Source organism: Podarcis gaigeae (genome assembly GCF_964106915.1).
Source record: "Podarcis gaigeae genome assembly, chromosome: 8".
NCBI lineage: Eukaryota > Metazoa > Chordata > Lepidosauria > Squamata > Lacertidae > Podarcis > Podarcis gaigeae.
The window spans coordinates 9,087,947-9,104,390 of NC_139684.1; the positions used below are offsets into that span (position 1 = coordinate 9,087,947).

The 16,444-nt window shown below is 47.7% G+C and overlaps 1 protein-coding gene across 1 annotated transcript in view; it reads right to left on the minus strand.

Moving 5' to 3' along the window:
• TMEM116 (transmembrane protein 116) overlaps nt 1-16,145 on the minus strand; it is a 36,599-nt gene extending 20,454 nt beyond the window's left edge. The window contains exons 1-4 of the mRNA XM_083750284.1: nt 16,001-16,145; nt 12,819-12,865; nt 11,182-11,245; nt 6,375-6,515 (exon numbers count right to left, since the gene is read on the minus strand). Of these exons, the coding sequence (XP_083606410.1) occupies nt 6,375-6,515; nt 11,182-11,245; nt 12,819-12,865; nt 16,001-16,066 (318 nt within the window). The 5' untranslated portion in view covers nt 16,067-16,145. The remainder of the gene's footprint in view (nt 1-6,374; nt 6,516-11,181; nt 11,246-12,818; nt 12,866-16,000) is intronic.
• Between the last annotated feature and the right edge of the window lie 299 nt (nt 16,146-16,444).

Sequence of the window (16,444 nt, forward strand, 5' to 3'; positions counted from 1 at the left end):
CCAGATGGGCAGGGTAGAAATAACAAATTGAACTGAACTGAAAGGCATGGATAAGATAATCAGGGAGAGGGTTTTCCAAAGTGCACCAAGGAACTGCTATCTAGAATCAATCTGGATTGAAAACAGCATGCGGATGGCTACGAGATGCTCTGGATTGAAAGTTCCTTTTAGTGCTCCAAACGGGGTCAGCGTGTATGCGGTTTCTGTCTGACACCGTGGGGCTCTTCTGATATTTTTGTCCTGCCCTTTTCCCGCCAGTCATTATAACTGCTTTGCTTCCCTCCCATCCATTGTGCTGGCCAAATGGAGTGGAATTTTATTAAAAGCTTTCTAGGCCATTTGGATTTAATTGAGGGCGGGGAGGCGGGGGAAGGAGGTAAATTGTACAACAGCCACACAAGGACCTTGTTGCATGTCAGTGGAGCATGGAATTCACGTTTTGATGGGGTCATGAGAGGATCCTCAAAAACACAAATGGTTCTTTTTCAACTCTGGACAGGGGACTGGAGAGGACATGGGAACAAGCAGAGACAGCAAGCCGGGAGTGTTGCTTATGGATGGCTCTGTTAGAGTTTAGTAAATATATTGCAGTGGCATGCAGAAAAAGATGTTGTGGTTAGACTGCTGGCAGGGTGGATAAAAATCAATGAGTTTAAAAAACAACAACTGGATTTTTAAAATTTAAATTGGATTTTTTTTTTGGTTTAAATCAGATTTTTTATTTCAATCAGGTTTTTTTTTTTTGCTTTAAATCGGATTTTAAAAAATAAAATGCTTTTGGAGGAAAAAACTTCCTAAAGATTTAAGTTACATTATAGTCCAAAGACTATTCATCAGGAAATAAGGATTTGATTTAAGTTTTTCACGTGTGCTAAAACTCAGTCTAAGGTGTTTTTTTTAATCGTTTAACCACATTAGTTAACAAATATGGATATATATGCTATAATGTTACTCCTTTAGTTAAATAAATTGTTTAAATTGTTATTAAGGAAATGATTATTTTTCTCCTTCCAATAAAGGCCAATTATAAATAGTTTACTTATGAAACCTCACAGTAATTTCATAATTCACTGTCTATGTATTTCTAATTGTACACTATAACCAAATCAGTAGTTTTTGATATAACTGTAAAAACTACTCTGAAAATTTGTTACAGTGGTGCCTCGCAAGACGAAATTAATTCGTTCCGCAAGTTTTTTCTTCTTGCGAGTTTTTCGTCTTGCGAAGCACGGTTTCCCATAGGAATGCATGGAAACCGCCTTCAGACCAGGTCCGGGGACAGTCTGTCCCCCGACCTCTTCTGAAGGCTGGGGGGGGACAAGGGCTTTTCTTCCCACCCCCAGCATTTTAAAAAACCCCGGGACAGCGGAGGACTTCTCCACTATCCGGGGCGATCTTAAAATGCTGGCGGGCGGCAGCGAACCTTTCGCTGCCGCCCGCCAGCATTTTAAAATCGACCCGGGACAGCGGAGGACTTCTCCGCTGTCCCGGGGCGATTTAAAAGCCCCCGGGAAGGCAGGCAGGGGGGACAAAGACTTTTGCCCCCCGCCAGCCTTCAGAAGAGGTCCTTTCGTCTTGCGGGTTCTCCGTCTTGCGAGGCATTCGTCTTGCGGGGCACCACTGTATTCCAAAAACTGAAACCTTCATCTGATTGTAAATATTAAGATTATACCAGCAAGAATGAGTCTGTAAAAAAATGTTTTAAATCAAGTCTTATGGACTAGTGATTTAAATCATGATTTAAATTGATTTGATTTAAATCAAATCCACTCTGACTGCTGGTTTAAAGCAGGCTTCCTCAACCTTGGCCCTCACGAGGTTTTGAGACTACAATTCGTATCATCCCTGACCACTGGTCCTGCTAGCTAGGGATCAGGGGCGAATGAAGGTGTCATGAAACCCGGGGTGGGGTGTTGCTATGTAGGTCGCATGGGCGCCAGCGCCTAATGGCTCACAGCCCCCATGCCACTATCTGTGTATTGGATGACCACCGTTTTTTGGCATGATTTTTGGATCTGCCAAGAGGGCCCTCTCTGCTGATCACAACCCCCAAGACGGCCTGTAGGGAAGGAAGTGTCCTTTCAAGAATTTGAGCCATAGTCATGCCAGTCCAGCAGGTACTGCAAGGAACTTGGAGAGAAAGCTGTCTCCTGCCTTTAATTTCCTGGCAAAATTTGTTAGCAGACCTTGCAGCTTGGGTCAATTAGATGGGAATAATCGCTTACAGTTTCTGAAGTTCAAAGGCTTTATTCATGCAGGAGTTATTAACAGGATGAGTGGAGGTGAGAGGGAGAAAATGGCAGACATATCTCAAAAAGCTGGGAGATAACAACAAACAAAATGGCTCAGCTTTTAGGGGTGGAATTGATTTAAACAAAGAGCTACAAACAAGTGCTGGCCAGATTGCTCCACAAACGTGCCCTTTGGTAGTTGAAAGCAACACATGCATTAACTTTGAATTCAATTGAACGTATTTGCTTTATTCAAACAATTTTTTTACATTTGACCACTTTCTGAACCTAAGAAGAGAGCACCCTGCTGACTCAGACCAAAGGCATTCAGTATCCTATTTCCCACTTTGGCAAACTAGATTCTTCTGCAAGATTACCTACACAAATTACACACAGATACAGATTTAACTTGATTTGAGACACATATGCACCCTTCACGTAACAATTGCGGGAGGCAGTTTACAAAGGGCCTCAAAGACGAACTTCTGGGTGCAGAGCCCAAGAATGTGGTTTGGCTAAACGCTCTGCCTATTTATTCAGCATAAATATAGCCTGTGGGCAATTTTTGTATACAGGCAAGATGCTCCAACTTCCTTCAGATGTGTAAACAGCTTCAGAATAATTCAAATGCTCTCTTAAAGGCAAGAGCAAACTAGGGACCGGGGGAAATGTCAGAAAGACCAGATGTGCTGCATGCCAGCAAATGGAAAAAATGAAAACACAGAAACAGGAAGATCGGATTTCCTGGCCTGACTGATGATACATGTAGAACAATAAGCTTGAAGGTTTGGAAAACCAGTAGGCCACTGTCATTTAAAAAGAAAGAATATAGTGATTCTAACCAGGGACTCCTACAGCAGGGCTTGCAAAGGAGTAGTCCAGGTTCATCCTAATTCAGACCACATTCACACCATGCACTGAAAACACTATCATACCACTTTAAACAGTCATAGCTTCCCCCAAAGAATCCTGGGAAATGTAGTTTGTGACAGGTGCTGATAGATGTTAAGAGATTCCTTTCCCCCTCCCAGAGCTACTATTCCTAGAGTACTTTAACCATCACTCCCTCTTCACAAGGAACAGCTCTATGAAACCTGGAAGGCCAGCAGGAGTATACCTGGATTTAAAGTTTAAGAATATCTGGAGACTGGCTAACAGTAAGAAAATAACTCATAACAGGAGTGATAAAAATGATAAGAAAACTGGGCACATGTTATGCAAGATGGTGGCATTTTGGGCAATACAGTGGTACCTCAGGTTAAGTACTTAATTCGTTCCGGAGGTCCGTACTTAACCTGAAACTGTTCTTAACCTGAAGCACCACTTTAGCTAATGGGGTCTCCCACTGCCGCTGCGCCGCCAGAGCACAATTTCTGTTCTCCTCCTGAAGCAAAGTTCTTAACCTGAAGCAATATTTCTGGGTTAGCGGAGTCTGTAACCTGAAGCGTATGTAACCTGAGGTACCACTGTATACAAATGAGTCTGGTCTTAAAGATAAACTCATCAAAGCATCTTTGCCTATATTGTTGTTGTTGTTGTTGTTGTTGTTGTTGTTGTTGTTGTTGTTAACCACCCTATACCCGAAGGTCTCAGGGCGGTTCACAGAAAAGATCAACATAAAAATCACATTCTATATAATAAAAATAAGAACAACAACCCAATAACAGCTCCCCAAAAGAGCCACATTTTAAAAACGTATAGGATGTATAGCTATCATGAACAGTATGGCCTGAACTGTATTCTTCCCTGGGAATGGCTATCTGTGATAGATAATAAATAAATAAATTGTGCTCCCCCCAATGCATTATATGCTGGAAATCTCAATAGTTTGTACAGATTAATTATTATTATTTATGTTAATAAATAGGATTCCCTAGGATCTAGGGCAGGGGTAGCCAATGTGATGCTCTCTAGATGTTGGTCTCCAGCCCCCATTCTTCTGGGCCAATGGCCAGTAGGGAGCTGGAGCCCAGCCACATCTGGAGGGTACCAAACCTACTACCCCAGGCCTGGAGAAATTTCAGATGCTGAAATATTGGGTTGACCAGCTCTGAATACACCCCACCACCACCACCACCCACAATTGTGAGGTGGGTATTTAGCATTTAGCTCTAGCTCTAGCTTCCAAACTGGGATCACAGGCACTTTGGACCCCGCGATCAAAGGCACAAAACACATCAGCACAGCACAGGAACACCAGTTACTGCTTTTCTTTGAGAGAGTGTTCTGCATGTTCGTTCCAGGAAGTGTGCAGGTAAAGTCTCTTGGCACAGACCCATGTTATGGTTTCGCTCTATCCCAAAGCAAACAAGAGACCTTTGCAATTCCCCTATCAAGTGGTGCCTGAGACCCCAGTCAGAGCAGACAATTCTGGGCTCGGCAGATTACTGTATTTTTCGCTCTATAAGACGCACCAGACCACAAGACGCACTTAGTTTTTGGAGGAGGAAAACAAGAAAAAAATATATTCTGAATCTCAGAAGCCAGAACAGCAAGAGGGATCGCTGTACAGTGAAAGCAGCAATCCCTCTTGCTGTTCTGGCTTCTGGGATAGCTGCACAGCCTACATTCGCTCCATAAGACACACACACATTTCCCCCTTTTACGAGGGAAAAAGTGAGTCTTATAGAGCAAAAAATACAGTAATTTCCTGGTTTAGCTTCTTCCAACAAACACTTGGCAAAACCCAACCAACCCCACAGCCTTACGACAACCGCTGCTCTGATCGGCAAGTTTCTGGGGGCAAACAGGTATGTTTTAATCAAAGAGGCCACTGTCTTCTGCCTCCAACCCAGAGCTTTCCAAACTTTTCATGTTGGTGACAAACTTTTTAGACATGCATCATTTCACAACACAGTAATTCAGTTTTACTAGCAAGCCGGAGGTTAAACTAACGCCTTTCCAGCCCCGGGAGGAGCGTGGGGAACATTTGTGCGACACACCAACACACCAACGTGTTGCGATGCACAGTTTCGAAAGCTCTGGTCTAGGAGAGCCTACTCAGAAGCTGGCTCAGCTCCTTGAAGCCACCCCTGCCCTCTCCTTGAAGCCACCCCTGCCCTCATGTTAACCAAACCACACCTCTTGTGACAGCTCAGCACACATTCCAGCTGGCGCAAGCAAGGAGAAATTCCCAATGCTCTGGTTTGCAAAGCACTAGAAAAGCGAGGGCAGTCTCAGAATTGGAGGACTGTCTTTCTTTTTTGTAAAGATTGTCCAAGGAAGTCCTGATTCTCCAAAGGTGGACCAGTGGAGCACTGACCATTTGATCACTGGTCAATTTCCAGCAGACCATCTCAGACCTTCAGATGCCTTCAAATCATGTCAATTTTTTTTTATACAGCATTTTTGGGGGAACAGGAAAACCTGATGGGGGCTAACAACATGGGATAGGGGAAGGAAGACCAGTTCTCTTAGAGCAGTAGTAAGTCCACAGTTACAAAACCCCATCAAACAACCCAATAAAACCGTATCAGAAGCAGGAAAAAGTAACCAAGCATAATTAGTATAGAATTAGGACACCAAAAGCCTCCTGGGACAACAGCCACATCCCTACTAAACAGCAGAAGGCTAACAGTGATGGGACCAGAGTGGCTTCTCTACGGAGTGTTTTCCATGAAAATGGAGCTACGTTATAGAAGGCCCTGCCTCTAATGGCCTTCTGCTTGACCACCTGTAATCTACAGTGGTACCTCGAGTTAAGTACTTAATTCGTTCTGGAGGTCCGTTCTTAACCTGAAATTGTTCTTAACCTGAGGTACCACTTTAGCTAATAGGGCCTCCTGCTGCTGCCGGAGCACGATTTCTGTTCTCATCCTGAAGCAAAGTTCTTAACCCGAGGTACTATTTCTGGGTTAGCAGAGTCTGTAACCTGAAGTGTCTGTAAACTGAAGCATCTGTAACTCGAGGTACCACTGTATTTGTTTTAAATGGGACTGAAGTTATCTTGAACTTTGTCTAGATGAAGTAGACTCTGGAACATGGCTATGAGGGGTCTCTATACGTGGTCTCTCCCAGGTGCTAGTCCAACCCTCTAGCCACTACAGCACCTTGGCTCCCTAGGCAGATTGCTGCTAGCACCACAGGCAAAAAAAACCCACTCTCCATCCCTGAAACAGGCCAAAGTGCCGGCATCCTTCTTACCTCTGCTGTTGCTTGTAGGTTGTAGCAGGCAGCCTCCTGGCTTGCGGACGTGGCGGCCTCTTCATTGTAGAGGAGAGCCCCGAACAGCCAGCTCATGCCCAGAAAGAGATCCAAGAGGCTCAAGTAGAACAAAGGCCGTCCCTGGGGAAGAAGGAGAGGGAGTGGTTGTTATTTCCTTATTTACTGCATTCACAACTCACCTTTTTCTCCAGGGAGCTCAAGGTGGAGCCCATGGCTTCTTCGCCTCCATCTTATTTAATCCCTGTGACAACCCCGTGAAGCAGGTTAGGCTGAGAGGCAGTGGCTGCCCCCCAGAGCTTCATTGCTGAATTCAGGATTCAAACCCTGGTCCTTCCCAGGTCCCATTTCAACACTCTAACCACTACGCTACACTGCTGTGGCATTGTCCTCCTCCATGAATGTATCTAAAAAGGTAAAGGGACCCCTGACCATTAGGTCCAGTCGTGACCGACTCTGGGGTTGTGGCGCTCATCTCGCTTTATTGGCCGAGGGAGCCAGCGTAGAGCTTCTGGGTCATGTGGCCAGCATGACTAAGCCGCTTCTGGCGAACCAGAGCAGCGCACTGAAATGCCATTTACCTTCCCACCTATTTATCTACTTGCACTTTGATGTGCTTTTGAACTGCTAGGTTGGCAGGAGCAGGGACCGAGCAACGGGAGCTCACTCTGTCGTGGGGATTCGAACCCCCGACCTTCTGATTGGCAAGTCCTAGGCTCTGTGGTTTAGTCCACAGCGCCACCCATGTCCCTTTATGGATGTATCTAGTTCTCTTTTAAAGCTGGCCAAGTTGGTGGCCATTACTTCCTGCTGCAGGAGAGAGTTCCGTAGTTTAATGATGCACTGCTTTAAGTTTTGGTGCCCTTTCCCCATTCCACGTACAGAAGCCAACCAGACCAGTGGTTGAATCCTGCTTCTTTATCACCAATGATGGGGTAGCAACTTCTGCTCCTGACCCCTCGAGGCAGCAGGTTAAATTAGGGCAGTGGTGGCCAAACCTGGCCCTCCAGCTGTTTGGGGACTACAATTCCAGTAATTAATTATTATTATTATTATTATTATTATTATTATTATTATTATTATTTATACCCCACCCATCTGGCTGGGTTTCCCCAGCCACTCTGGGCGGCTTCCAATAAAAGGCTAAAATACAATAATCTATTAAACATTAAAAGCTTCCCTAAACAGGGCTGCTTTCAGATGTCTTCTAAAAGTTTAGTAGTTATTTTTATCTTTGACATCTGGTGGGAGGGCGTTCCACAGGGCGGGTGCCACTACTGAGAAGGCCCTCTGCCTGGTTCCCTGTAACTTGGCTTCTCACAGCGAGGGAACCGCCAGAAGGCCCTCGGTGCTGGACCTCAGTGTCCAGGTAGAACAATGGAGGTGGAGACGCTCCTTCAGGTATACTGGACAGAGGCCATTTAGGGCTTTAAAGGTCAGCACCAACACTTTGAATTGTGCTCGGAAACGTACTGGGAGCCAGTGTAGGTCTTTCAAGACCGGTGTTATCTGATCTCGGCTCCCAGTCACCAGTTTAGCTGCCGCATTCTGGATTAGTTGTAGTTTCCGAGTCACCTTCAAAGGTAGCCCCACATAGAGCTCATTGCAGTACTCCAAGCGAGAGATAACTAGAGCATGCACTACTCTGGCGAGACAGTCTGGGGGCAGGGAGGGTCTCATCCTGCGTACCAGATGGAGCTGGTAAACAGCTGCCCTGAACGCAGAATTGACCTGCGCCTCCATGGACAGCTGTGAGTCCAGAATGACTCCCAGGCTGCACACCTGTTCCTTCAGGGGCACAGTTACCCCATTCAGGGCCAGGGAGTCCTCCACACCCGCCCGTCTCCTGTCCCCCCAAAACAGTACTTCTTTCTGTATTCTTCCCTGACCACTGGTGCTGTTAGCTAGGGATAATGGGAGTTGTAGTCCAAAAACAGCTGGAGGGCCAAGTTTGGCCACCACTGGATTAGGGGGGCCAGGGCAGCCTGGGTGGCAACCTGGCTTGGTGGGTAGGATAACAGCCAGGAGGAACAGCCAGGTGCTGCTGCTGCTTGCCCCCAGCACCTGCTGCCTGAGGCAGGGGCCTCACTCTGCCCAATGATAGGACCGGCCCTTTGGGTTTCAGTTAAAATACTGCTATTGACCTATCAAATTTGCCGAACCTTTAAGATCTGTCCCATTGACCTGCTTCTCACAAACAAATGTGCAGCCTTCCCAGAAAGGACCTTGTGGTCACTCTGGTTAAGATATGATGGTATATGAGCACTATAAATAAAGTAAAATAATTCCATTCTTTAGCAGGAACAACTGTGGCATTTCAAGATTACATGAATTAGTCTTTGGCAGCAAGCAGTCTTGCGGCTCATGAAAGGCTAACCAATTTATTACAGCACAAGGCTTTGTGGCCGAAGTCCAGTTTATCAGGGGCAGGAAATGGATTCTCGGTCGGCAGATATTTAACCTTTGTATATCGTATTGTTGTTTTGTTGCTATGGCTGGTGTAAATAAAGTTTCAACCTGTAAACGGAGTTTGAACGGTCAAGAAATGTGGGAAGGACCCTCATTGGGAGAGGAATCCATCGCCTCCCTTCATAACCAAGCAGTTTTGGACACGAGTTCCAATCCTACAAGCATCCTTTGAAATCCCTCTGTTGGGGTAAGGAACCTGTTAAACTGCATAGTAACCATGGGGCCCCGAAAAGAGCTCCTTCACATTTGACATGCACCAAGTTGTCTTCCTGCTCTTTGACCACATTCACCCCATGCATTTAAAGCGCTATGATACCGCTTTAAAAAAACCATGGTCCCCCCCAAAGAATTCTGGGAGTTGTAGTTTGTTAAAAGTGCTGAGAGTCGTTAGGAGGCCCCCTTATTCCCCTCTCAGAGTTACAATTCCCACAGTTCCCTGTGGAGAGGAACTGAGTGTTAAACCTGTGATGGGTCCCTCACTACCCTTAAAAAAAACTACACTTCCCAGAATTCTTTGGGGGAAGCCGCAACTCTTTAAAGTGGTACCTTAGCACTTTAAAGGTATGGTGTCAATGTGGCCTTTTCTATGTAGATGCTGATTGTAGCAACAGCATGCATGTATGCAAAATTTGAAAAACGCAATAAACATTTCGAATTATATAAATATACATTTAAAAAATGCACCCACATCTATCTGAAGGGTCCGAGATTGTGGGAACCCGGCGCATCCTTGAAGCCATGTGTCATGTTTCAAGGATGAAGAATGAAATAAAAACCCATTTTTTTGCTGTAATTCCAAGGTTTGTAATAAAGTTGCTGGTTTCCTCGCTCACCGTGTGTGTCTCCCGCCATAGTGTGACACACAGACAGAGGTGGCATGACAGACAGAAAGTCAACAGGAGAGGTTTCCCTGCAGTGAAAGGCTTTGTCTTTTTTTCTATTATTGCATTTATAGGTAAAGGTAAAGGTACCCCTGCCCGTACGGGCCAGTCTTGACAGACCCTGGGGTTGTGCGCCCATCTCACTCAAGAGGCCGGGGGCCAGCGCTGTCCGGAGACACTTCCGGGTCACATGGCCAGCGTGACATTGCTGCTCTGGCGAGCCAGAGCCACACACGGAAACGCCGTTTACCTTCCCGCTGGTAAGCGGTCCCTATTTATCTACTTGCACCCGGAGGTGCTTTCGAACTGCTAGGTTGGCAGGCACTGGGACCGAGCAGCGGGAGCGCACCCCGCCACAGGGATTCGAACCGCCGACCTTTCGATCGGCAAGTCCTAGGCGCTGAGGCTTTAACCCACAGCACCACCTGCGTCCCATTGCATTTATACAACCCTCTTTTTTTCTCTCTGGGGATCTCAAGGTGGTTTGCTCATTCCTTTTCCTTATTTAATCCCCACAGCAGCCCTGTGAGGCGGGTTAAGCTGAGAGAGGCAGCGACAGGTCACCCTACTGAGCTTCATGGCTGAGTGGGAATTTGAACCCTGGTCTCCTGGGCCGCAAAGCTCACTGGGTGATGTTGGGGGCCAGTCACTGCCTCTCAGCCTAGCCTACCTCACAAGGTTGTTGTGGGGAGGGGCAGAACCATGCAGACCACTTTGAGCTCCTTGGATAAAAAAAGGGGAATATAAATGCAAATGATGATGATGAAAATAATAATAATAATAATAATAAGGTAAAGGGACCCCTGACCATTAGGTCCAGTCGTGACCAACTCTGGGGTTGCTGCACTCATCTTGCTTTATTGGCCGAGGGAGCCAGCGTACAGCTTCCGGGTCATGTGGCCAGCATGACTAAGTCGCTTCTGGCGAACCAAAACAGTGCACAGAAACGCCGTTTACCTTCCCGCTGGAGCAGTACCTATTTATCTACTTGCACTTTGACGTGCTTTCAAACTGTTAGGTTGGCAGGAGCAGGGACCGAGCAACGGAAGCTCACCCCGGCGCGGGGATTTGAACCGCCAACCTTCTGATCGGCAAGTCCTAGGCTCAGTGGTTTAACCCACAGCGCCACCCGCATCCCTCAATAATAATAATAGCAGCCGCTTAATTGCCTCTTGCCAGGGGCTCTGCTCTTGCACAGCTTATAACAGGGCTCTAGACTGCTGCTCCGAAATGAAACAAGATGATGATTCAGCCTCTGGAGTGAAATATTTGTTTTAGCAACTAGGAGGGAAGAATGCCCTTGAAATTTTTAAACATTCTTCATGGAGATTGCTGCCCCTCCCTTCTGAGCTGCTTACGTAAAGTGCAATTTAGCTTAATTCTTTGTTTAAAAAAGCAATAAAAATAAAAATAAAAAACAATAAAAGAAATTCCCTTACCTGGGGGGATCTGGCTGTGTTCTGGAGTATTGCATAACCAATCAGCGAACTGGACCCTATTACGCTGTGGGAACAAAGAGTTGCTTGGATGAGCAGAAGGTTAAGGTAAAGGTAAGGTAAAGGTACCCCTGCCCGTACGGGCCAGTCTTGACAGACTCTGGGGTTGTGCGCCCATCTCACTCAAGAGGCCAGGGGCCAGCGCTGTCCGGAGACACTTCCGGGTCACGTGGCCAGCGTGACATCGCTGCTCTGGCGAGCCAGAGCCGCACACGGAAACGCCGTTTACCTTCCCGCTGATAAGCGGTCCCTATTTATCTACTTGCACCCGGAGGTGCTTTCGAACTGCTAGGTTGGCAGGCGCTGGGACCGAGCAGCGGGAGCGCACCCCGCCGCAGGGATTCGAACCGCCGACCTTTCGATCGGCAAGTCCTAGGCGCTGAGGCTTTAACCCACAGCGCCACCTGCGTCAGAAGGTTACCTGACATTTAACGGAGGGAAAGAAGTAGGTGCATGGGGGGTGCGTGTCAGTTTTTGGCATCGCACAGGGTGCCACTGAAATCTGAGATGTCAAGGTCCATCACTGTTGCCAACTTTCCTTCTGGTGGGGCTCTCGTGCCTTGAACAGCAGGTGGCCATCAGAAATGCTGTAGGTGACAGTTTCTGCATCATTGAGCCTGCATGATGGGGAAAGCTTATCTGCCGAATTTCTGCTTAAAGGGCGTAGGACAGGGGTCGGCAAGGTTTACCTCGCCTAGGCCGGTTCATTCCAGCGGAGATCCATCTGTGGGCCAGATCGCGCATGTGCCCCTGCGATTTCTGGCAGACATGATTTCCGGCGTCGGCGCAAACGCAATTTCCGGCACTGCAGAAGTGAGTCCCTGCGCCACGCTGGTTTAGCCCAGCGTGCGGGGACTCGCTGAGCGGGCAGCTCAGTTTGGGGGCAGCTCGTGGGCTAGTTAAATGATCCCCATGGGCTGCTTGTGGCCCATAGGCCTTAGGTTGCCTACCCCTGGCATAAGAGCATCTCCAGGACAAGAAGTTGATGACCGCTTGAGCTCTTGCTTTTGCATTTCTTTCTCTTTCTCTCTCTCTCTCTCTCTCACACACACACAGCCTAATCCTTGCTACTTCCAGCTTCCACTGCCTTAGACAATGAATGAAAAAGACTGGCATATGAAAAGGGTTGCCAACATTTTTTCCAAGCCTCGTTACTGTGCTTTTAGCAGTGGCTTGATCTGCAGACAGGAGAAGGCTTCTCTCCACCCTGCAAAAAATCTGCACCTGCCAACTTTTGCTGAAGTTAATGGCACAAAGATAATGCAGAGACCCAAAGCATGCATAGAGGTCTTTGCACAAATGCACCTCAAGGCCAACAGGGACAGAGAAAATGTTTTAATTTGTCAAAACTCCTTTCATTCATTCAAAAATGTTCATCTTCTGCCTCTCTGACACTTGAGGTGACTCACAACAGGCTTTCAAAATAAGTAAATAAAGAACATCAGCAACGGCCAGTAAAAGAGAAGAGAACAAATCCTCAAAGAGTTTCAGAGCTATCCTAAAACAAGAGACCAGCGTCTGGCAGGAGGCTCTCCATAAGTCCCAGGTTACATCTTTAGATAGAAGAAGCTTTCCAGTACCTCAAAGTAGCCATGACTGCTTGAATCCAGTGGATGACAGGAAAGATCTGGAGAGAAGAGAGGGCAAAATGAGATGTATCCCTGCATGGCCACGGGATAGCTCAGTAGGTGCTGGTATGGCCAAGGTTGTAGGTTCAATCCCTGTACAGGACAACTGCATATTCCTGCATTGCTTGGACTGGATGGTCCTCAGAGTCCCTTCCCACTCTATGATTCTATGATACAGCCTTCAACAACTTGGTATCCTCCAGATTGAGATGTGTTGGACTACAACTCCCATCAGCCTCAGCATGCATGGCCACATGGCACTGGTGCTGATGGCAGGTGTAGTTCTGCACGTATAGAGGGAACCAGGCTGGCAAAGCAATGCATTGTGGGTTGCACTTGGTCAGGGGCTGAACATGTGGATATACTCAGAGCCAGTGTGGTCACAGGGAGGACCATGCATGCCGCCTTGAGTTCCTTGGAGCAGTGGCGTAGCGTGGGGGGTGCAGGGGGGCCGGTCGCACCGGGTGCAACATCTGGGAGTTAGGGTTAAGGGGCGCAAATCCACAGGTTAGGGGGCACAAATTACTTGCCTTGCCCCGGGTGCTGACAACCCACGCTACGCCACTGCCTTGGAGGAAAAAGGTGGGAAATACATGCAATAAATAAGGGACTTCTTCACATGGCACAGAACTGTAACTATGGAATTTGCAAGACGTAGTAATGGATAATAAATAATAATAATAATAATAATAATAATAATAATAATAATAATAAATTAAATTTATATCCCGCCCTCCCCAGCCGAAGCCGGGCTCAGGGCGGCTAACAACAATAAAATAATACACCATTCTAAAATCATTCTAAAAATCACCATTCATTATAAAATTAATTCAAATCAAACTCATGGCAACCATTGGGCTAGAGTTCTGTGAAGATTGCCAAAGGAGGGAGTCAGGCTGTGCCCTGGCCAAAGGCCTGGTGGAACAGCTCTGTTTTGCAGGCCCTGCAGAAAGATGTCAAGTCCCGCAGGGCCCTAGTCTCTTGTGACATGACAGAGCGTTCCACCAGATCGGGGCCACAGCCGAAAAATCCCTGGCTCTGGTTGAGGCCAGCCTAACCTCTCTGTGGCCCGGGACCTCCAAGATGTTTTTGTTTGAAGACCGTAAGGTCCTCTGTGGGACATACCAGGAGAAGCGGTCCTGTAGGTACGAGGGTCCTAGGCCGTATAGGGCTTTAAAGGTTAAAACCAGCACCTTAAACTTGATCCTGTACCCCACCGGGAGCCAGTGCAGCTGGTATAGCACTGGGTGAATGTGATCTCGCAGCAAGGAACATGTAAGGAGTCTCGCTGCCACATTCTGCACCCACTGGAGTTTCTGGGTCAGTCTCAAGGGCAGCCCCACGTAGAGTGAGTTACAATAATCAAGTCTGGAGGTGACCGACGCGTGGATCACAGTGCCTAGGTCAAGGCGAGAGAGGTAAGGAGCCAACTGCATGGCTTTAAAAGGCATTTGTGGAACGTAAGGCTACTGACAACAGTGGCGTAGCGTGGGGGGTGCAGGGGGGGCCGGCCGCACCGGGCGCAACATCTGGGGGTTAGGGTTAGGGGGCGCAAATCCACGGTTTAGGGGGCACAAATTTCTTGCTTTGCCCCGGGTGCTGACAACCCACGCTACGCCACTGACTGACAATGATGGTCATGTATTATGCCAGCATTGGGAACTAACTGAATTCTCTTGGTGAGCATCACAAGTAGGGAGAGGACTACTGATCTCAGGTTCTCGCTTGCGGGATATCCACTGGGGCATCCAGCTGGCCTCTATGGGACTTGGATTAGATGGGTTTCCTTTGGTCTGCGTCGCTGTCAGGCTCTTCTGATGTCCTTGAAATGAAGGCTCCGTTGAGCTAATAACCTACTCATGGCCCCATCCTTCATGCATTTGGCTAGTCCACTTTTAAAAACATCAGAGCCAGCAGGCAGCACAATGCCAGGGCATCCTGTGGCAGTGAGTTCCATAGTTATGCCCCGAGTAAGTTATCATTTTTATTACTATTTATATTTTCATGGCTGCCTGCCAATAGATAAATGTGCCCCAGGAGGCTTACAAACAAGGCAACACTTAAAAATGCAACCTTCTGTATTTGCCTTGTTAACAGAAGTTAGACTCGAATCCAAGTTCTGCTAACTGAAGCATAGCTTGAACCTTTCTAGCTGCTGTGCATTCACCTTACAGTGGTACCTCGGGTTAAGTACTTAATTCATTCTTAAGCTGAAACTGTTCTTAACCTGAAGCACCACTTTAGCTAATGGGGCCTCCTGCTGCTGCTGCGCCGCCAGAGCACGATTTCTGTTCTCATCCTGAAGCAAAGTTCTTAACCTGAAGCACTGTTTCTGGGTTAGCCGAGTCTGTAACCTGAAGCGTATGTAACCTGAAGCGTATGTAACCCAAGGTACCACTGTACTTTTAAAAGCATTTAAGGGCTCAAAGCAGTTCCAAATTCAAACAGGATATGTGCACTTATTGTCATCCTACTAACGTTTGCGTAGAGTCTTTCCTGCAAAGCAAATTGGAGAATTCTGATGGAGAATCCCACAAAATGCAAACTCCACGGCGGAAATCTAGCAGGAGGAAAGTTGTCTTAGCCACCCAATTTCCTCTAATTTGTTCTGGATACATATCTCCCCCGAAGCTCCCTGGAAGTTCTTCCATTTTAAGAGTTTGGGTGGGCACCTTTATTCTGCCCACAGCCTCCAAACCGTTGCACGTTTTCGTCAACCTGAGTATATTGCCGGTGTAGCTGAGGGCGTGCTGTTGTTGCTCAAGGTATATTATACCTCTGATCCTGACGAGAGCACCTGGCCATTAGGTCCAGTAGCCATGGATGGCCAAACCTGAGCACAGAAGGGAGAGGGAGGGGCAGCTAAGCGGAGGAAGGATGGGTCTTTCCACGCAGAGGACTAGAATCCTGATTAGGCTGCAGGGAGCCGCAAGGAGCCTGCACAAGGGACTCCCGAAGCAGCGGTGGGTTTCTCCATTGGAAAATGCATGGATAACTCTTCTGAAGGGCAAAATTGGGGGGGGGCTGACTTTCTGGTGGAGAAAAACGAGGGTGATCCTGGGCTGGCGAGAAGGAAGGAAGGACTGGAGTCAAAGAGGTGCGGGGTCTGCTTGGAGAGGGCGGGCATCGCTTACCTGCTGGGTCCAGGCGTCCTGGGTGCAGAGCCCCGCGGAGGCAGCGCCGGGCGCGGAGAAAGCCATGCTAGCCAGGCGGAGCAGCCGCGGGAGCGGCCGGCCAGCGCCCTCCTCCTCCCCGCCCCGCCCGCCTTCGCTGGTCCCGCCCCAAGCCGCGCAACCTCCGCGCCCCCTTGGAGAAAAGGAGGGGAAACCAGGCGACGAGCGAGGAGTGGAGAGAAGGGGAAAAGCAGAAAGTTACTGGTTTGATGATGCTGTTGTTGATGATGATGATGGAAGGGAAAAAAAGGACCGGAAATTTTAAAAGGTCAGAAGTAGTGAAATGGGGAAAAAGAGGGTTTTTAGACAAACCAAAGAGCAAATAAAAAGGAAAAAAGACCCTCGATAAAAGTGGGAAGAAAAGGCAAGGAAATTTCTCTGCAGATCTAAAGCAGGAGCAGCTCC